The sequence below is a fragment of the Diceros bicornis genome, chromosome 17 (assembly GCF_020826845.1).
Source record: "Diceros bicornis minor isolate mBicDic1 chromosome 17, mDicBic1.mat.cur, whole genome shotgun sequence".
NCBI lineage: Eukaryota > Metazoa > Chordata > Mammalia > Perissodactyla > Rhinocerotidae > Diceros > Diceros bicornis.
In genome coordinates, this window is record NC_080756.1 from 61,684,501 (window position 1) to 61,707,784 (window position 23,284).

At 39.6% G+C, this 23,284-nt stretch overlaps 1 protein-coding gene across 7 annotated transcripts in view; it reads left to right on the top strand.

Annotated features, from left to right (window-relative positions):
* LOC131416483 (chromatin remodeling regulator CECR2) overlaps positions 1-23,284 on the top strand; it is a 161,827-nt gene that overhangs the window by 95,423 nt on the left and 43,120 nt on the right. For 6 of the 7 annotated variants that reach the window (XM_058559147.1, XM_058559146.1, XM_058559148.1 and 3 more), the window contains exon 2: positions 2,694-2,788. The exons of the other annotated variant lie outside the window; for it this stretch is intronic. In XM_058559147.1, coding sequence (XP_058415130.1) covers positions 2,694-2,788 — 95 coding nt within the window. The remainder of the gene's footprint in view (positions 1-2,693; positions 2,789-23,284) is intronic. 7 annotated transcript variants of the gene reach the window in all.

The window sequence follows — 23,284 nt, forward strand, 5'->3', positions numbered from 1 at the left end:
TTAGTTTGTGGGAAGAGCACTGCACTGGGTGATCTGGGTTTCACTTGGCTGTGATTTGCTGAGTGCATCTGGAGAAGTTAGTTCACCTTTCTGGACCTAGTTTATCTTTAAATTGAGAGACTTGAAATAATATGTTCTGTGATTTCCCTTCCAGTTCTATATAGCATTTGGTCATTCTGGCTTATCTGTCAAAGGAGATGGCCTGGGACTTTTTGCTTCAAGGGTTTGGCTTCTATTATAATTGCAGTGTATTTTGGAGTCTTGCCCAGTCGACCAGGCTTAAAATATGAGTCATTCAAATCTTCCCTTGCTTTGTCTCTCATTTACTTCTGTCAGATCTTCAATTCGTGTTTTCTCCTTCCTGCTGTTTCTCTCGTTCAGTAAATCCTTCAGCATCTTTCTCCTGGGCTGTTGCTTGTGCTGAACATTTTCGCCTCCTCCCCTCTGCTACTAGAATTCGTCTTACATACACAGCATATGGATTCATCTCAGTGTGCCTTTCCTCTATAAATAACTGTAGTGGATCCCTGTTGTCTTCCAAAGAAAGGCCTTACTCGTTAGCTCGGTGTTCAGTATTGGCTTTCAATCTTAGCTCACATGACTCCCCTCACATAATCTACAGAATAGTTAAACTGAGCCTGCTATCTGTTTGATGCCTTTGCTCATGTTGTTCCTTGCCCCTGGTTACGCCCTGCCTCTCCATTGTCACATAGGTCACTGGTTTTCCAGCTCAGGTGCCGCGTTTTCATGAAATCTCTCAGGCTTCACAGAGCCAGAAGTAATCCTTTTCTTCTCAACTCCCACAGCACCTGGAGTACCTTTTCTGTACCTAATAGTGCTAATTACTTTGTTTGTCATTTTTTGTACTATCTTATCTCTCCTAACTAGTAAGCTCCCCAGTGCTTGGGAAGTACTATATTATCTTACACAAGGTGGGTGCCCAGTAAATATTTGTCAAATAAATGAATTCTGACTAATTATAGTTCAGATCCTTGTTATCTCTGGTTGGTAGAGTTTCTTATTTTTCTGGATAATCACTAACTAGAATGTAGAAAAGAACTCTGCCCAAAGGAATTAATAAGCTAGTATAAGAATAAGAACCATTGCTATAGATATGTTAATAATTCCCAAATTTGTGTTTAAGGCAAGCAAAATGTTTTCAAGTTTGAGCCTTGTCTTTGAATTTTGAGTTGCATTCACCTGGGGAACTGCCTCAGGGTAGTTTGTATTTTGTTTATTTGTGTCAGTGTGCTTAGCAGTTTTTCATCCTGTGAAGTTTTTACAGAGTGAGTGTTTACAAACTTAGGAATTTTTAAAAATAAAATAATAAATAGAACAATTAATATAGTTTACAAAAGAATTTTACTGTTTTTATACTAGAAGCAGACTACCCTCTTTAGTATACACTGCCTTGTAATTGGTGTCAAGGTCAGAAGTTGCATCTTATGGACACCTTGTACTTTCAGAACCATTAATAAGACCCTTGAAAGTTTGGTTTATAGATGTGGATAAATAAAGATCTGGTCATGAGCTGGTCAAATCATAGGCATAGTGGACCCTTGGAAAATGGTTTGCATGCAGAAAATAGACAGCGTGCTGGTTGAAAGAAGGCAGGCAAACTTTGCGTCACCAGAGTTGATGATTTAGAACATCCATATTTCATCATCTCAGAAGATACTGGTTTTATTATGGGAGATTGAGAAGAGAAATAAGATCTTTTAGAATTCCCCACTGTCACTTTTTGTCCCTGTAGCTCTTCTCAACTAAGCTTTGTTTAGACTACTGTGCTCAGACAAGCTAAATCTTTGGCATTGTCTACCTGAACCCCAAGGAAAGCAAATACATCTCACCTAGCGTTAGATCATTAATATAGACATTACCTCACTTCTCTCCAGATGGTGTAAGATTAATCTCCGTTCTAGCAATCTCCTATCATCAGTCATGTGAGTGTAGTGTCCTCACAATAAAAATTCCCAAATTGCTTACTACCAGTGTTTTTTTTCCCCCAAAATATAGTGGTTCTTGGGTTGGCCCAGTGGCGTAACGGTTGAGTTCGAGCACTCTCCTTGGTGGCCTTCGCCGCCAAATGATGGTGGGTTGGTGGGTTCAGATCCCTGCCGTGGACCTACACACCTTCTCATCAAGCCATGCTGTGGTGGTGTCCCACATACAAAATAGAGGAAGATTGGCAACAGATGTTAGCTCAGGGACAATTTTCCTCACCAAAATATATATGAGTGGTTCTTTAAAGCTGTTGCAGATGGTTTACCTGTTGAAACTGTTAAGTAAATGAAGAATACTTTCTAATTAATTACATATTTGTTCCTTTATTCTCTTGCCGTTAAAATAGAAAACAGCAGCATATTTATATGTTAAGCTCTTTGATAATTATGCTAGCCTTGATTTATGAAGGGAGATATATGTGTGTTTCTTCTGGTGTGCAGACAAAAGGAATGAGCTTTATAAGGAGCAGTGGGAGCATGGGAAAACAAAGAGCTGAGCTGTCGTGCTCTTCCGGCAATAACTGTGGGAGGAAGGGCAGAGTTGATCCACAAGAGGCACTCCTGCTGCACTGGCCATTCAGTTGCTTGGGGGTGATGGTGGTGGTGGTGGTGGTGGTGGAAGGGAGGGGTGGGTGGATTTTAAGACATCTCTGTGTTTGATTTCTCAGTCTTTCTCCTCCTCGTTCTCAGGAGTTAGAAGCAGCTCTTCACAGAGATGACGCAGAGTTCATCAGTGACCTAATTGCCTGCCTGCTTCAGGGCTGCTATCAACGAAGGGATATCACGTGAGTAATCCTGATCTTACTAAGGATTTCTTGCAGAGACCACTAATTAACTAGTCATGGTGATGTTTCATGTCTCCTGTAACAAACCAGAACTGATCATTGGCCAATACGTACTAGTATAGACTGAGTATTTACAAGTGGATTCCCAAGCCCTGTGTTTGGCTCCTTCTGCAGTTGAGTTTTAATTTTATCGTAATCCTTGACTTTATTTCACTCTTACAAGTCTACACCCCTTACTCCTGGATCTACCAGCTAACATATTCAACTGTAGAATTTTTTCCTCTCAGCATATGACTTTCTTTCTCCTTTTTGTTTGCAGTATTGGTAAAATGTTGCCTAACAAATTAAAACTAGATTTTACTGCATTTCTGCCCTCGGGGTATCTTCTGTTGTTCACATAAACGGTAGCATAATTTATTATTTTTTTATTTATTTATTTTTGTGAGGAAGACTAGTCCTGAGCTAACATCTGTTGCCAATCATCCTTTTTTTTTTTGGTGAGGAAGATCAGCCCTGTGCTAACATCTGCCAATCGTCCTCTTTTTTTGCTGAGGAAGACTGGCCCTGGGCTAACATCCGTGCCCATCTTCTTTATATGTGGGACACCTGCCACAGCATGGCTTGATAAGCGGTGTGTAGGTCCTCGCCCGGGATTCAAACCCCAGCACCCTGGGCCACCAAAGTGGAGTGCACGAACTTAACTACTGCACTACTGGGCTGGCCCCAGTAGTATAATTTTTAACATGAAGTTTCTAGGCTCCTTCACACCATAACTGCCAAGTAAACAGCTCTCCAATACATTTGAGATGCATAGAAGTTTGGAGGAAAATTTTATCTATGTCAAATAAAGGATATTCCCGATATTGCCTTGTCCCTTGTTTTGTCCCTAACTTGATCTACATTTTCTTTGCTACTACATTTCTACACAGAACGGAACTACAGGACCAACTCTCAAAAACCTGAGACAAAATGAGTTTCCCAGCCTCTGGCCCTCCAATCCATGTATAAGTTTGGGGTGTTATGGTTGATATTTTTCAGACAGTTAAAGATGGGATCTGAAATATTTCTGTCCTATTAAATCCACTCTTAGGTGTCAGGGCTGGGAAACCAGGCCCGACACTAATGTGCAATGAACTTGTAGTTACAAGGTGAGTAAGAGTGACGAAATGCCATTTTTTTCAGGGTGGAAGTATGTATTCATTAAGGGAGAGTTATTGCTCCTGGACTCACTGTTAATATAATGACTTTCCCCCCGCTAGAATATTCAAGTTGTTGTGCCAAACAAAGAGGAGAAAGGAAAGGGGGAAATCATCTCTCATCTGACCACTCCAACATGATAATGAAGTTTTCAGTCAAAAGAAATGCCCACTTAAGATTTTTAAAATAAATTGCCAGGCTGCCCACCCCCGAGATTGCTCCATTTTACCCTTGAACCATCAGTGCCTGATGGTGTCTGTTTGCCTGACCCTCACTCTAGACACTGCCCTCTCTATGCTGGCCAGCAGGTACTAGTGGAACAGACAGACACTCTTCAGGTCCCTCAGGGAACATACAGTCCTGTGCTATAATAATTACAGTAATGGTTACACAATTGCAAATTATACACTTCCCATGACAAGTGCTCTGTAGTCAACAGAGCATATAACCTGGTGTGAGGAAGTGATGCGTGAACTGAGTCTTCACATAGGCGTTTCCCCAGGCCAGTGTCCATATATTATAAAGCCAAGTAAATAAATGGACAAATGAACGAACGAACCCACCAAGGAATCGCAGGTGGGAGGAGTGATTGTCTAGGGTTTGATACCCTAGAGTAGAACCTGGAGATTAGAAGGTCCCCTGTGATTCAGAAACTGTTCATTTGAGCTGCACAGTCTTGGCCTCTGAGTGTTAAATTTTGGTTTGTTGCCAACATCTAAAACAAGATTTCACATTTAAAATCCCAATTTATAGCTGAGAAAACATCTAATGGTCTGGCACCCATCAAGACACCCATCAACTGGAGGGAAAACAGGGCCTGTGTGCTCTGCTATGCCTCAGTCCCCAGCATTCCTTATTGCTCTCCCATGCTGGAGCTGATTGTCACTCACCATCTGTTGTGTTCATGTGGCCCGCCTCACTTATTTTCTTTACCTACTTGTCTTCTGCAGGCATTTCAGCTCACAGAATCAGCATGGCCACAGCATAATAGGAGTTGGAGCCTAATAGGCCTTGTAGGGTTGCTTAAGAATTTGGGCATATAGCCTAAAAGCAAGGAGATCAGGGGTGTGGTGAGATTGGTGTTTTTAAAGAAGCATCGTGGGGCAGGAGGGGAAACAGGAGGTCAAATAGGGGCTAATGAGTTAATCAGGCGAGAGAGGAGAGAAGTGGATAGAGTGGGAGACTACTATGAAGGTTGAAATTGACTGGACTTGATGTCTCTAATCTTGACCAATCTGATAGGTGGAAGCTATTTTAACTTGCATTTCATTGATCATTCTTCACATGTTCAACATCCTTTCTTAGGTTTCTTGGGTGTATTTGTAATTTTTGTGTACTTGAATTACCTGTTGTGTACTTGGGTCATTTCTTCTATTGGTGTGTTGATTGAAGATCAAGCAAAAGAAATGCCCATTTAAAATTTGCCAGGCTGCCCTCCTCACAGATTGTTCTATTTTACTGTTGCATGGGAGTGTTCCTCTACCCATGGCAGCTCTGGACGTTGCCCAGGACACGCCAACCCCTAGGTGCTGGTAGGAGAAAAGTGTCTCCTGTCCCCTGTGGAGCTTATAGTCTTCTGTGCATGATGATGAAGATGGAGGAGGGCAGGCTGTGATTGAAGATCTAAATAGCTAAAGTCATCTCATACCATTTATGCAGTAAATCTTCCCTTCCCTGTTGGTATGATATCTGTTTGATTTTTTACTGATTTTTTACTGATTTTATAATAAATTCCCTTATTTTGATTAGAATCAAATAAAGCTATGAATGAAGTTGGACAAAATTGACATTTTTACAATATTGAGATTGCTTTTTTATTTAAGCAGTAAAAAGTTACAACTTTATTCATTTGGGTCAGATACATTCCTGGCTATTTTAATTTTTGTTGCTGTTAAGAGTAGAATCACATTCATACTACAAGTACTTTAGAATATATTCCTCTATATGTATATATCTGGAATCTGCCTGGTTTATTGACCTTGATTTTTCTTTAATTGATTCTCTTTTGATTTTCTAGGATTATCATCCCACTTCCTTTCAGTGTTTGTACTCTTGCCTGTTTGATGCCGTGTTAGTTATCTACTGCTGTGTAACAAATTACCCTAAAACTTAGCAAGTTTTTTTTTTTGCAAGTTTTTTTTTTTGCTTGAGGAAGATTCACCCTGAGCTAACATCTTTTGCCAATGTTCCTCTATTTTGTATGTGAGCTGCTGCCACAGCATGGCCACTGAGAGACAAGTGGTGTAGGTCCACACCTGGGAACCGAACCGAAGCAGAGCACACTAAATTTAACCACTAGGCCGCCAGGGCTGGCCCAAAACTTAGCAACTTCAACTTTTTTTTTTTTTTTTTTTTTTTTTTGTGAGGAGGATAAGCCCTGAGCTAACATCCATGCCAGTCCTTCTGTTTTTGCTGAGAAAGACTGGCCCTGGGCTAACATCTGTGCCCATCTTCCTCCACTTTATATGGGACGTCGCCACAGCATGGCCTGACAAGCGGTGCGTCAGTGGGCGCCCGGGATCTGAACCCCGGCCGCCAGCAGCGGAGTGCACACACTTAACTGCTATGCCGCGGAGCCAGCCCCTAAAACTTAGCAACTTTAAAACAACAAAAACGTATTATATCACAGTTTCTGTGGGTCAGGAACCTGGGCGCAGCTTACCTGGACATGTCTAGCTTAGGATCTCCTACTAGGCTGCAATCAGGGTACCAGCTGGAACTACCGTCATCTTGAGGCTTAACTGGGGGGGAGGATCCCTGAATTTATTTTCTATTGCTGCATAGCAAATTTCCAGAAACTTTAGTAGCTTAAAAAACACATTTATTATCTCACAGTTTGGTAGGTCGGAAGTCTGTACATGGCTTATCTGGGCCCTCTGCTCAGGGTGTCACAGGGCTGTAATCGAGGTGTCAGCCAGGCTGTGTTCTTATCTGGAGGCTTAATTTGGGAGAAATTAGAGTTCATTCAGCTTGACGGCAGAGTCCTCTCCTTGCAGTTGCAGGACTGAGGTCCTCGTTTTCTTGCTGGCTGTTGGCTGGGAGCTGTCAGCTCCCACGGGTCGCCCACGGTTCCCTTGCCTCATGCGCCTCTCGCAACATGGCAATTTGTGTATTCGCAGCCAGCAGGAAAAGAGCTTTAGTCTGCCAAGACAGAGTCCTGTATGACATAACATAGTCATGTCAGAGTGACATCCCCTTGCCATGTTCTGTTGACTAAAAGCAAGCCACAGACAGGTTCTACCTCACATAAGGGGAGGGGATTATACAAAGGTGTGAATATCAGGAGGCAGAAATTATTTTGGGGGTCTCTTAAAGGCTGTCTGCTGCGCATGCTTTTGTTATATTGACCATATCTTCCAGAGTGCAAAACTAAATACTATTGGTGAGATGTATGCTTGCATCTAATCACATTTACTTAGTTATTGACAATATATCATAAATTCTGTATTTTGATAGACTTTTGGACAAGAACCAGTTGATTGTAGATCATCACATGTGGTATTAGTGGACCCTATATATATGTATATGTAAAGGACTGGTCACCAAGAGGTTCTCATTTACCCTTTGCATGAGTAAATGGCTATAGCCTACTTGTTCCTAGTTTAATTTTATTCCTCCCATATTTCCATTAGTCTCTAGTAGAAATTATAGAAAAAGTACACACTTAAATTAATAATATTCCCTTTAAAAACAATTAATTTGAAAATAATGGATGTTCTACAGAATATTTTCAGCTTAGATGCAACCTTTTCCTGTCATTTGTTATATTTTCATTTGGGTTCATTTTGTTTTCTCAGTCTTCTTGTGAGTTGATGAAGGAGAGATGGTAGGAGGTCATCTCATAGATTGAGAAGGTCCCATTTTATAGGAGAGGAAACAGCACATCCAGAGAATTTAAGTTATTTATCAGGTCATGTAGCCAGTTAGAAGATGAATAATTCCCACGAGGGCAAGATGAAGTACAGAGAGTTGAAAGAACAGGAGTTCAGATCTTTCATCAATCATAGAATCTGAATTTTAGGCCTATAGCTCAGACCCCTTCGTGTTCTGTCTTTTTTATATAAAATTAATGCATTTTGGCGGTATAAAAAATTAGGTTTAAAAAAATCACCCAATATAGTATAGAGCAGATATCCCTACTTGCCTCCCTGAGGTGAGGTGTACTGCCTGGGTTTCTTTTTCACATGTGTGTATTTCCCACAAATAGACATAGGTATTTCTGTATTTTAGAATGTATCTATCTTATCAAAGCTATGTTGATAGAGTTCGTTCCGTCCTGTTTCTCCGTCTTCTCCACAACTGCTGTCTTCGTGGGCTGCACAGAGGCAGCATTCGGGAGAGGTGCAGCACTGCCTGCTCCCTTTCCACAGTGCTGAGTTACAGCAGCTCTTCTAAGTGTCAGTTTCCTCCTTTTTACAACACGCTCTCAGTTACTCCTAAATCATTTCTTTTGAAATGAGGCATTAATTTCTTTAAAAAAAAAAAAAAAAAAAAAGACCCTAGTCAATTGTCCTAAAATTTTCAAGACTTGTGATGGGGAGGAGAGAAAGAAGTTTCTTCCCTTCACTTTTGCCAGCAGCTGCTTCCTTGATTTTTCTGCTATCGAAGGATAATAGGAAAAAGAGTCTCACGTGGAAGGAAGCAAAAAGAGCCCAGGGTGCCCAGTGCTTGCAATATTCATTATCCTTTTGTGGGGGTGGCCGCACAGGTCCTACCAGTGTGATGAAGAGTTCTTCCATGAAAGACAGAACCTGCTGTTCTGTGCTGAGGCAACGAGGTAGATGATTTTCCAGCATTTTTGAAACACCTTCTGCAAAACATACCTGTGAGGTGTCAGAGCGTTGCAGAAAATGTAATCTGTAATTTTTATTTGTAAAAAAAAGAACAAACAAGTACACGTGAAATAAAAATATTCTGGGGGCTGGCCCCATGGCCTAGTGGTTGAGTTCAGCGTGCTCCACTTCAGTGGCCCAGGTTCGGTTTCTGGGTGTGGACCTACACCACTCGTCAGCAGCCATGCTGTGGCAGTGACCCACATACAAAATAGAGGAAGATGGGCATGGATGTTAGGGTGAATCTTCCTCAGCAAAAAGAGGAAAATTGGCAACAGGTGTTAGCTCAAGGCACATCTTTCCTCGAGGGGGAAAAAAATTTCTGAATGGTGAAATAAGTTGGGGAACTGGTAGCCCCAAGATTTTGAATTAATTGGTCTGGGGTGAGGCGCAGGTTTCAGCCTTTTAAAAACTGGTTATTGTTGATGTGTAATGTACAATAGAAGAGTGCAGAGTGCACCTTCCTTAATTATACAGCTCAGTGAATTTTCACAAACTGAGCGCACTTGTGTCATGAGCACCCAGAGAAGAAAACACTATGATGGATTTGACTTTTTCCATTGAAGGGAATTTCCCGAAGTGATACTTTGTCCCGCTAGTGGTATCCACAAGCATTTATAGTGATTGCATGCTCACTGTTGTTCTCTGAAGTTTTACATTCATCCCACCCTAAAGAAAGAGAAATTTGGACGAATGAAAGCTTGCCTTTTCTGGTTCTAAGGCCTAACCTGTTTTGTGGAGCTAAGAAAGTTCCTTAATCTCTTTGTGCATAACTTGCCTCATCTGTAAAATGGGAATGATAATAATACACACTAAAGTTATTGTAAGGATTAAATGAAATAATTTATGGAAAGCTTTAGAACAGTCTTGAGCTCTTAATAAATATCAGTCATTATATCAGTGTATGTAGAAACATTTATCATTAGTTTTCTACACATGCTGAGCTGAAAGTCGACATTGACTCAAGCAACTTGCCGTGTCTTATCTGTTGTTGTTGTTTGCACATTTTAGAACTGAGGTCAGCAAACTCCTTTCTATATGGGGCCAGAGAATAAATAATTTTAGGCTTGCTGTGGGTCACATGATCTGTTACAGCTGCGCAACTCTGTTGTCATAGTACAAAAGCAGCTGTAGGCAATACTTGGATGACTGACTGCGGCTGTTTCATTAGAACCTGATGAACACTGAAATTTGAATTTTATATCATTTTCACATGTCATGAAATAGTATTCTTCTTTTGATTCCTCCCCTCCCCCCAACCATTTCAAAATGAATGCTTTTTACATTCTTAGCTTACAGGCTGTAAAAAAAGATAGACATTCCGGATGCATTCGGCCCACAGGCCGTAGTTTGCTGGCCCCTGTTTTTAGAAAATTAAATGGGTTACTGTTCTATTTTGACTAACTCAGTCTTACCTTTAAACTGGCGTATGGAAGCCACATTTCTTTTTAATTGTCTTCTCCAAACTGAGATTTGTGCTCTTATAGGACAGTGTGATAATATGTCTGCTTATGGAAATAATACTGTGTCCTTACTGTCCTAGGCACTGTTCTAAATGCTTTTCAGGAGCTCTCATTTAATCCTTATAACAGCTCTCTAAATGTTCTCTCACCCATCTATCAAGGATGAGGAGTTTGAGGCACAGAGAGGTTAAACAGCTTGCCCAAGGTCACACAGCTGGTAATTGATGGAGGGCAGATTTGGCCCCTAGCTGTGGAACTATAAACCTCCAGCCTCTGAACCACAGCCCCATGCTGTAAATGAATTAAAAGAGAAACGTTACTGAGAAGAGTTTTCCTGAAAACAAGGGTTTTTAGCTATTTTTGTACTGTGTACTTCTTTTGGCACTGTAATGAAGTCTGTGGACCACATCTAAGAATATGACTTGAAATCACAAAATAAAATAAACACGATAACAACAGAACCCAATTATACTGAAATATAGTTAGATATTGAAGAAACAAATTTTTGATACGGTAATGTACTTCTTTAACTCATTAATTAGTATGTTCTAGCAGCAAGCCTGATTTCTCAAGATTACTATCTTAATCTTCAAGTATTGATGATTATAAATGTTATTCTAAGGTATCTACAATATCTGTAATGTAATATGAAAATATCTGATATCTTTTTATGAAAAATGCACATATCCTAAAATTATTTTGTTGCCTACATTCATAATTGAACAGGATGTAAAATTTCAGTTAATAGGTTAGTTAAAAATTAATATTTCTCAGCCAAGTTCATGGACTGCCTGAATTGTATCTTGGACCTTTGCTTTAAAAGGTTTTCCAGGGCCAGCCCTGGTGGCCTAGTGGTTAAGTTTGGCATGCTCTGCTTCAGTGGCCTGGGTTTGGCTCCCTGGTGTGGACCTACACCACTCGTCTGTGAGTGGCCATGCTGTGGCGGTGGCTCACATGGAAAAAGAGGAAGATTGGCAGCGGACCTTAGCTCAGGGGAATCTTCCTGAGCAAAAACAATAATAATAAAAGGTTTTTCAAATCTCAAATTAATTTGCAGTTCAGAATCAGCATCTTAGAAGTGAAAGGAACTTTAGATATTATCTAGTACAAGTGTTTTTACCTGTGAGGAAACTAAGGTAAGCAGCAAAACCAGAACAAGCACCCAGGTCACCTGACTGCCATTTCCACGCATGTTGCATCGTACTCTGTTGTGATATTCGATCTCACATGTGTCTAAACATTTTCTGAATAGTGCAGTTGGATTCCAGCCACATCTTTGGTTGACTTTGTTTTATATATTTTGTTTAGGAATTTGTTGTGCCTAATTTAGAAAAAGTCTCAGTCCAAAAGTTTTCCAGGAATTTGTTCATTTTGTTGCCAAGAAAGGGTGGTATCTTAATGGGTAGTGAGTGTGGCAGTTGGACTCTGAGGAGGGCCCCCAAGATCCTATGGAATCCTCTATGCCTTTTTGAGGTCCCCTCCCCTTGAGTGTGGGCAGTACCTGCTCCTAACTGCTAGAACATGGCAATGGTGATGGGATGTCACTCCTGATTATGTTACATTATGTAAGACTCCGTCTTGCTATCAGACACTCTCAGGACTCTCCTTTGTTGTTTTGAGGAAGTAAACAGCCATGTTGCGCCTCTAGGAACTGAGAGCAGCCGTACCACCACTGTATACACTACCATGGATAAATCAGGCCAAAGAATAATGTTGGGCAAATAAAGCAAGTCACAGAAGCATACATACCCGTGATTGTATTTTTATAAATGGAAAACTAAATGAGGATAGATATATATGGAAAACTTATAAAGAAAATCAAGGGAATGATGAATAACGATTCAGGAAAGTGATTATACCTGGTAAGAAGGGAGAAAACTGTAGCTGGGGATGAACATAAGGGGTAATAACATTGTGATTCTCAAACCTTAGGGAACATCAGAATCATCTGGAGGGCTTGTTAAAAGACAGTCCTGGGCCCACCATCTTCTAATTCAGTAGGTAGAGATGGGGCCTGAGAATTTGCATTCTTTACAAGTTCCAGGTGATGCTGATGTGCTGGTCCAGCACATTGAAGTTCCGCTAATTTAGGGTAGTGCTTATTTTCTGTTTCTTAAGCTTGATGGTGGACACGTTGGTTCTTGTTTTATTTTGGGGGCTGCTTTCTCCTTTTTTCCCCTCAGTGTATAAACTTAAAAACAGTTTTTAACTGTTAGTAACATACTTTTTATGACTTTCACAACGCTCCGTACTTTTTCTCCTATATTCTCCCTGGAATTGTAATTCTAGCCAGTCGGTTTTATGGGCCTGTATCAATAAATGTACTTTAGGTATTTAAAGTGATTCATCAGCTAGTCAGTCTTTCAGCAGCATTTCATTTTCTTCACTGGGAAGTAGCCCAACATAATTGAGCACAGGGTGGAAAGTCAGGAGTTTCTGGTTTGCTCCTAGCTGTCAAAGTGAAGATAGATTTGCATCAGTGTCTTGAGTAATGGTTTAAGCAGTATAAATATATCCTCCATTAAATGCTCGTTATGATGATATTTGGCACCAAAAGATAACCTAGACTAATTCATGCTTCAGTGTGGTCTTCCCTTCACTTTCTTGTGGTTTCCACTCTAAGTAGAAATTTATAATGATTGTAAATTTAACTTCTCATGGTTAATTATGTATCTAACGTTCTATAATAGATTCTCTACAGTCACTTAAAAACAAACGTTTTTAGTATTTCGGGGTCCCATCTGCCCTGTATAGAAATATTATTTAACTTTTTGGAAATTACTTCTGTTAAATATGTTTATTTAAACTCATCTTTATTGAGATATAATTTAAATACAATAAAATTCACACAAGTTAAGTATACATGCCAGTGTTATTTTGACAAATGAATACACCATGTAGTTACCATCCTACTCAAGATGATAGGACATTTCCATCTTCCCAGAAAGTGCTCTTTGCATTAAATCTACCCCCCCCGCCCCCCACAATGCACCCCAGGCAACCACTGATCTGATTTGTATCACTGTAGATTGTTTTACCTTATTCTAGAATTTCGGATGAATGGGATCATACAGTATGTACTCTCATGTCCAGCTTCTTCCAGTCAGCGTAATGTCTGTGTGATAGTCATCGACACTGCTGTTTGTATCAGTAGTTTGTTCCTTTTTGGGAAGGGAGGGTCTAAATTGTATTCCAGTGTAAAAATATATCACAATTTGTGTATCTGTCTACTAGTCAGTGGACTTGTATGTTGCTTCTAGTTGGGGGCTGTTATGAGTAAAGCAGCCACAAACATTTGCAGACAAATGTTTGTGTGGGCCTGTGTTTTCATTTCTCTTGGGAATTGCTGGGTCATATGGTTAGAGTATGTTTAAGAAACTGCCAAAGTATTTTCTAAGCAGTTCCAACATTTATACTCCTACTAGCAACATATGAACAGTCCAATTGCTGCATATCTTTGCCAACATTTGTTGTTTTTAATTTTACTGATTCTGCTTTGTATAACGTGGTAACTCGTGGTTTTAATTTGCATTTCCCTGGTGACTAGATATATAATGGGTTATGAATATTTTCTCCTGATGTGTAGCTTGCCTTTCCATTTGTTTGACAGTGTATTTCAAAGACTGGCAAGTTTTAATTTTGTTGAAGTCTAATTTATCAGTTTTTTCTAGTATGTTTCATACTTTTTATACCTAAGAAGTCAGGACCTGCCTTGAAATCAAGAAGGTTTTCTTTGAGTTTTATGGTTTTAGCTTTTTGCAATTGGCATTATGATGCATTTTGAGTTAGTATTTGTATATGGTGTGAAGTAGAAAATTTTTTCATTTTTTTCCATACAAATATCATGTATGTTCAGTCCATTTCTGGACTCTCTGCCTTATTCCATTGATCTGTATGTCTGATATTTTTACAAGTACCAGATTGTCTTGAAAAAGCCTGCTTGGAGAGAATGGACATTTTGAGCAATATTGAATTTCCCAGTCCTTGAACATGATATGTATCTCTCCATTTGTTTATCTTCTTTGATTTCAGTAATATTTTGTAGTTTGCAGTATAAAGATATTGGACATCTTTCCATTTGTTCCTAAGTATTTTATATTTTTTGATGATATTATAAGTGGAATTATTTAAAATTTTTTATTTTCCATCTGTTGCTGGTATATATATAATACTATTGATTTTTGTGTATTGACCATGTTCCTGTAGTCTTCCTGAATTCACTTTTTAGTTTTACTGATTTTGTTGTTGATTCCTGAGGATTTCTTATATAGTCTGTGATTAAAAACAGTTTTGCATCCAGGGCCAGCCCGGTGGCAGACCAGTTAAGTTTGCACGTTCCGCTTCCAAGGTCCAGGGTTCACCGTTTCTGATCCTGGGTGCAGACCTACTTACCACTCATCAAGCCATGCTGTGGCGGCATCCCATATAGAAGAGCTACAACTCTACAACTATGACACACAACTATGTACTAAGGCTTTGGGGAGAAAAAGAGAAAAAAATAAAGTTTTGCTTCTTCTATTCCCTTCTATACTCCTTGTTTTTCCTTTTCTTGTCTTACTGTGTGGGCTAAGACCCATAATATATTGTTCCTGATCTTGAAGGAAAGTAATCAGTCTTTCACCTTTGAGTATGATGAAGGTTGTCCGTCTTGTATATTGCTGAATTCGATTTGCTGATACTTTGTTGAGGATTTTTGCATACTTGTTTCTGAGGAATATTAGTCTGTAATTTTATTTTCTTATAAATCTTAATTAAGTTTTGGTACATGGGTTAAGAAGTGTTCCCTGCTTTGTTTTCTGAAAGAGTTTGTTTAATTTATTTCAAACATTTCCTTAAATATTTGAAAGAATTCATCACTAAAAGCCTTTGGATTCGTAGTTTTCTTTTGCAAGTTTTTGATTATTATTGATTGATTTACTTTCTTTAATCAATTAGGCTATTCAGGTGTTTTATTTCTTTAAGTCATTTTTGGTAAGTCGTTTTGACTTTTTTGTGTGTGTGAGAAGATCAGCCCTGAGCTAACATCTGCCAGTCCTCCTCGGTTTTGCTGAGGAAGACTGGCCCTGGGCTAACATCCATGCCCATCTTCCTCTATTCTATATGGGACGCCGCCACAGCATGGCTTGACAAGCAATGCATTGGTGCGTGCCAGGGATCCGAATCGGCAAACCCTGGGCCGCCACAGCAGAGCGCGCACACCCAACTGTTTGCGCCACTGGACCAACCCCTGTTTTGAACATTTTTTAAGGAATTTGTCTATTTTATCTAAGTTCGCGAATTTATTTCTGTAATGCTGTCCATAATATTCTCTTATCCTTATCCTTTGAATGTATGATCTACAGTGATATCTCCACTCTCATTCCTGGTATTGTAATTTATTCTTCCTCTCTCCCTCTTTGTTCTTTCTACAGGTTTCCCAGCTTTCCAAATGTTTACTAAGAAAATAACTTTTTGCCTCACCTACTGTTTGCCTTTCTATTTTATTAATATCTTATGTTTTACTGATTTTTATCTTCATTATTTTCTTATATTTACTTTGGCTTTAGGTTGCCCTTCCTTTTTTTCTTCTTAAGTTACAGTGCTGGTGTTGAGCCTTTTTTCTTTTGAGTACAGCCATTTAAAGCTATAATTTCCTTCCAAGTAGTGCTTGGCTACCTCCCACAAATTTTGATATACTGTGGTTTTATTACCATTCAGAACGTGTTCTAACTTACTTTGTTATTTCTTCTATGATCCATGGGTTATTAAATGTGTGTTATTTAATTTCTGGATATATCCGTGTTAGTGATTTCTAAGTTAATTCCATATGTTCAGATAATATACTCTATGAGATTGCACTCTTTTGAAGTTTTTTTATTCTTATTTTATGTCCCAGCATATGATTTATCTTGGTGAACATTTCATATGCACTAGAAAAGAATATATATTCTGCAGTTTTTGTGTGCAATATTCTGTACATGTAAATTAGGTCAAGTTGATAGTATTTTTTTTTTCCCTTGATGTTTTAATAGTTTATAGCATTGTGAGATTTTGGGTTGTCCATTTCTGTTTGTCCATCACCATATACATGTCTCCCTTCACCCCTTGTGCCCACCCCCTACCCCCATTGCCCCTGGTAACTACACTACAGTTTTCTCTGTCCATGTGTTGGTTTATATTCCACATATGAGTGAGATCATATGGTGTTTGTCTTTCTCTGTCTGGCTTATTTTGCTTAACATGATACCCTCCAGGTCCATCCATGTTGTTGCAAATGGGACGATTTTGTATTTTTTTATGGCTGAGTAGTCTTCCATTGTATATATGTACCACATCTTCTTGATCCAGTCGTCAGTCGAGGGACACTTGGGTTGCTTCCATGTCTTGGCTATAGTGAATAATGCTGCAGTGAACACAGGAGTGCGTAAGCCTCTTTGGATTGTTGATTTCAGGTCCGTTGAATAGATTCCCAGTAGTGGGATAGCTGGATCATAGGGTATTTCTATTTTTAATTTTTTGAGGAATCTCCATACTGTTTTCCATAGAGGCTGCACCAGTTTGCATTCCCACCAGCTGTGTATGAGGGTTCCTGTTTCTCCACATCCTCTCCAACATTTGTTGTTTTTTGTCTTGGTGATTATAGCCATTCTAACGGGCGTGAGGTGATATCTTAGTGTTGTTTTGATTTGCATTTCCCTGATGATTAGTTACGTTGAACCTCTTTTCACGTGCCTATTGGCCATCTGTATATCGTCTTTGGAGAAGTGTCTGTTCATTTCCTCTGCCCATTTTTTGACCGGGTTGTTTGTTTTCTTGTTCAGTTGTGTGAGTTCTTTATATAGTATGGAGATTAACTTCTTGTCAGATATATGTTTTGCAAATATTTTCTCCCAGCTGGTGAGTTGTCTGTTCATTTTGATTCTGGTTTCATTTATCTTATGGAAGCTCTTTAATCTGATAAAGTCCCACTTATTTTTTCTTTAGTTTCCCTAGTCTAGGTAGGCATGGCATCCGAAAAGATTCCTTTATGACCAGTGTCAAATAATGTGTTGCCTATATTGTCTTCTATGAGTTTTATAGTTTCAGGTCTCACCTTCAGGTCTTTGATCCATTTTGAGTTAATTTTTGTGAATGGCAATAGCAGATGGTCCACTTTCATTCTTTTGCATGTAGCTGTCCAGTTTTCCCAACACCATTTATTGAAGAGACTTTCCTTTCTCCATTGTATGTTCTTAGCTCCTTTGTCAAAAATTAGCTGTCTGTATGTGTGTGGTTTTATTTGTGGGCTTTCAATTCTGTTCCATTGATCTGTGTGTCTGTTTTCGTAGGTTGGTAGTATTTTTGAGATGTGTCCTCATTGATTCTTTTTATCTACTTGGTATATTAATTAATGAGAAAGATATTGAAAATCTCTGGCTATGCTTGTGGATTTTTCTGTTTTTCTTCCTTTAGTTCTCTTGGGTTTTGTTTCATGAGTTTGGTGTCCTGTTATTAGATACACACGTGTAGCTTTGTTATATATTCCTAATGAATTGGCTTTTTATCTTTAGATCTACTTTGACTGGTATTAATAGAGCCATTTAGTTTTCTTGTGCTCATTCTGCCTAGCATATAATTTTCGATCCTTTTACTGTTCGTATTTTTATATTTAAATTGTATCTTATAGATGATATCCTATAGTTGGGTCTTGCTTTTTTTTTGCTCCATCTGACAGTTTCTGCCTTTTAGTTGAGATGTTTAGTTCATTTACATTTAGTGCAATTACTGGTATGGTTGATTTTCCATTTGTTCCTCTGGAGTTCTTTTTAACTGTACAATTCATTGGTTTTTAGTATATTTACAAAATTATGTAGTCATCACCACTATCTAATTCCAGAACATTTTTATCATCCCCAAAAGACACCTCATACCCATTAGCAGTCGGCTCCCTGTTTCCTCCAATCTCCAGTTCCAGGCAACCACTAATTTACTTCCTTGGAATCATACAGTGTTTGTTCTTTTGTGTCTGGCTTCTTTCACTTAGCATAAAGTTTTCAGGGTTCATCCATGTTGTAGCATGAATCAAGTATTTCATTCCTTTTCATGGCTGAAAGACATTCTGTTGTGTAGATATACATTTTATTTATCTTTTCATCAGTTCGTGGACATTGGCACTGTTTCAACTTTGTAGCTATTATGAATCATGCTGCTATGCCTGAATGTTTGTGTACACATTTTTGTGTGGATGAATGTTTTCGTTTCTCTTGGGTATATACCTAGGAGTGGAATGGTTGGGGCATGTGGTTATTTTATGTTTAACTTTTTGAGCAACTTGCCAAACTTTTCTGAAGTGGCTGCACCATTTTACATTCCCACCAGCAGTGTATGTATGAGGGTTCTAATTTCTCCACATCTGGGCCAGCACTTGTCTTTTTTTGTTGTTGTTTTAGCTATCCTGGTGGGTATGAAGTGGTATCTCCTTGTGGTTTTGATTTGCATTTCCCAAATGACTAATGATGTCAAGCATCTTTTCTTGTGCTTCCTTCTGATTTTTGTTCCTCTGTTGGTCCTTCACTGCTTTCTTTTGCATTATTTTTAAGCATTTCACTTTGTTTCCTCTATTGGCTTGTCTGTGTGTGTGTGTGTGTGTGTGTGTGTGTGTGTGTGTATTTTAGTGGTTCTGGGGCTAGCAGTATGCATCCTTAAATTATCAGAAGCTATTCAGAATTCTTATTGTACCTTTTCACATCTTACACCTGACACTTCAGACTTCCCAATTCATACAAATAGTATTTAGGGTCCCATCTGACTTCCATTTAAAAAAGTCCTTGATCTTTTTAAAGATTATCGCATGCTGATTTCCAGTTGACTTTTAATACTTTTCGTTGTTACCCAAAGTAAATTTTCATAAACACATGTAAAATCTATATTATGTACATTTCCCTGCTGAAAGATATATTTTGTGTCTTAGTCATATTTTCCTTTAATTTGAAATTGCCGTGATTTTTAATGTATCCTTATGATTTTAGGATATGTTGACTACAGCAGCTGCTATACAGCCCTAGAGAAGAGATGTTATTTAAATTATTTTGACCTGGGTCTTTTACGATCTTTAAGAATAAACGCTTTATCAAATGATCTTATAGAGCCTTTTACTTGTTGCTTCACTTGGAACCAAAATCTTTATCTCAATCCAGTGCTCATGTTAATTGTGGCTTGACTGTGCATACATGTACCTCATTTGTTTCACAAAGAGCTGTAGCAAACGGGAGAGTGGGATTTTCATTCCGTCTCCATTGTGCTACGCAGGATGCCATGCCTTAATTGCTCCCCTGCAAGTAGACTAGGGATGCCCTTTCATGCCTCAGAGAACTCAGGAGCCTTCTTTTTATCTATGATCTTGCTAAAACAGGTTGCAAATATTAAAATTCGTTGTCCTCCATAGTTCTGCCAGCTCCATCCGGCTGAGACTTGTGTTAACATACTTTACTCAGGTCATGCCATCCTTGTCAGCACTGGTCTCACCAGTGGAAGCATGTTCTGTCTGAAGCAAACTGGGAAATTCTCTGCTGGGGTTCTAAGAAATGGCTAACTCTGGGAGTGTGGAAAGTGGTTCTCTTTCTGTCTCTCTCTCTCTCTCATTATTATATGGAAAAGGCATAATTAAAAGCTGCTCATTAAGAGCATTTGGAACTTTTTTCAGACAAGAAAGAGAGTATACTTGGTTGTGCTCAGAACCTCCAGCTGGTTTGATCTTTTTGTTACTGTATTCTTTTCCTTTTTTTTTTTTTTTAAGTTTTTTGGGGAAGATTGGCCCTGAGCTAATATCTGTTGCCAATCTTCCTTTTTCTTTTTTCTCCCCAAAGCCCCATTACGTAGTTGTATATCCTAGTTGTGAGTCCTTCTAGTTCTTCTATGTGGGACGCTGCTTCACCATGGCTTGATGAGCGGTGAGTAGGTCCACGCCCAGGATCCGAACCGGTGAACCCGGGGCCGCCAAAGTGGAACAGATGAACTTAACCACTATACCACCGGGCCAGCCCTGTTACCGTATTCTACTGAAACCTTTCATTATAATTCTGAGTAATTTCAGAAAGATGAGAGGTATTTAAGTCATTAAGAGGGAATTGTACTGAGCTGAATGGATAAGTCAATGAATGTTCCCGGCAACCTAAACTCTAGAACTATAGTCTGAGAAATTTTTAAAATATTATACCCCTTTTTAGCAGCATAGTCCACTATTCTTTTTTTTTTTAGATTTTATTTATTTATTTATTTACCCCCAAAGCCCCAGTAGATAGTTGTATGTCGTAATTGCACATCCTTCTAGTTGCTGTATGTGGGACGCGGCCTCAGCATGGCCGGAGAAGCGGTGCGTCGGTGAGCACCCGGGATCTGAACCCGGGCCGCCAGCAGCGGAGCGTGCGCACTTAACCCCTAAGCCACGGGGCCGGCCCATCCACTATTCTTTCTTTAAGTAGCAAAATCTGAAATTGTGTGTGTGCTCATTTTTCTGCGGGGAAAGAATATATGGTCTTTTTTCTGTGTGTGAGGAAGATCAGCCCTGAGCTAACATCTGTGCTAATCCTCCTCATTTTGCTGAGGAAGACCGGCTCTGAGCTAACATCTATTGCCAATCCTCCTCCTTTTTTTTTTCCCCCAAAACCCCAGTGGATAGTTGTATGTCATAGCTGCACATCCTTCTAGTTGCTGTATGTGGGACGCGGCCTCAGCATGGCCGGAGAAGCGGTGCGTCGGTGCGTGCCCAGGATCCGAACCCGGGCCACCAGTAGCAGAGCGCGCGCACTTAACTGCTAAGCCACGGGGCCAGCCCAGAATATATGGTCTTAATCAGATTTTTAAAGAGCTTTATGTCCAATAGAAGATTAAGAACCACTAAGTAGAAAGTATTAGCCTGATTTTTGGCTTCCTGAAGGCTTTTTGTTTCAAATACTCTTTGCCAGATTGCCTTCAAAAGTTTTTTTTTCCCCTTGAATTTCTGATATTTAAAAGAAAGGGATATAGATTTCTGTGAGAAGGTTTATCTATATATAAGGAAAATGAATTATCTTGAATTGTAAGCCCTCAAGTATCTCTTGGTAAGGAGATATGGAGATGCCTTAAGAAAACTTCTAGCACAAGTGATGTAATAGAAACTGAGTAGGATAATAGGGCTATTGGAAAGGAATCTCAGACATGCAATTTGCTGAGACAAGTAGGGGCTTTCAGACAGATTGCAGGCACAAAGAACAGCACTGTTTATACACATACAGTGTGTGCTGGACTGGTCTGCTGAGGAAGGTCTCCCTAGCCTGGCCCAGTCTGTCTCCTACCCCATCCTCCAGCAAAGCTGCATTCTGGTGAAATGATCTCAATGTCATAGATTCCACATTTTACTTCACTGCAGGAAAAACATGCCTTGTTGTTTGGAATACTTGGTGTGCATTAGAAATTCTAGAAAGCATGTGGTAGATAAAGGCATTTATTACCAAAGAGAGTTGTCGTCTTCATACTCCTTGCTACTGAAAAAGCAGTTTTTAAATAACACCCGTTTTGGGCCAGCCCCGTGGCTTAGCGGTTAAGTGCGCGCGCTCCGCTACTGGCAGCCCGGGTTCACATCCCGGGCGCGCACCGACACACCACTTCTCCGGCCATGCTGAGGCTGCGTCCCACACACAGCAACTAGAAGGATGTGCAGCTATGACATACAACTATCCACTGGGGCTTTGGGGAAAAAAAAGGAGGAGGATTGGCACTAGATGTTAGCTCAGAGCCGGTCTTCTTCAGCAAAAAGAGGAGCATTAGCATGGATGTTAGCTCAGGGCTAATCTTCCTCACAAAAATAAATAAATAAATAAATAAATAAATAAATAATACACGTTTTATTTTCAAATTCACCATTGCCACACTGTCTGCTTTTTACCGCCAGTTTGAGGTACTTGTTGCCCAGCTCCTGCCTCCTGACGGGCAGCACCAGCTCCACAGGTGGTGGGGAGAGGAAGCTAGTCCAAAGGCACTGTGGTTCAAGCAGGTGTTCATATGCCTGTGCTCATGCTTTGAAAGTGCATGCTGCAATCAAATCAAATTTGTGAGATTCTTGATATTTAGAGGTATTATGCTACATTTTGATAAGCTAACACATTCACATTTTACTCAGTTGAGGTATCAATAGTAAGGAAATAAAATTTCTTCTCTTTGAAAAACAAAATGTTTAATTTATCTGCCTAAGGCCCTTTGTTTTGTTTTCCATGACTGTTTCCTCTGACTTTTTCTGCAAATATATCTACTGTGGATGATAAGTCACCGTGGGACAGACCTCATTTAAAAATTATATTGACACACAACTCCTTCAGAGCCCCTGCCTAGTGAGATTTTTTTTGGTGAGGAAGATTGGCCCTGAGCTAACATCTGTTGCCAATCCTCCTCTTTTTGCTGAGCGAGATTGGCCCTGGGCTAACATCCGTGCCCATCTTCTTCTACTTTATATGTGGGACGCCTGCCACAGCATGGCTTGATAAGCAGTGTGTAAGTCCGCACCCAGGATCTGAACCTGCGAACCCGGGGCTGCCGAAGTGGAGCAGGTGAACTTAACCGTTATGCCACTGGGCTGGCCCCTATATCCAGATTCTTTAATAGTTGAGACATAGAATAACCATCTTAACAATTAAATAGCACTTTACAAGGCGCATTTATGTACTCATCAAAATGCAGTTGTGGAATTGCCAATTAGCCTCTACCTGAGAAAAAATTTAAATTGCCATCAAATTGTCTTAAATGTTTCCTGTAGAAAAACTATCTTCAAAATTTAGAATATAGTATTTTGTAACATGCCCTAAAGTTTATATATAACAGAATACAAAATTATAGTTGCACATTGGAGTAGCTGCTCGTCTTCTGGAGAAGTTTTCCCACTTTTGCATCTTAACCTGAAATGTAAGTTGATTAGACTAGGCATACATTGAGTTTCTTTTGTGTTTGCCATCTAAGTTGTGGACCTAATTTTGAATTGAATATCCATCTGCACTGTGTCGAGTCTCTTTAATTGT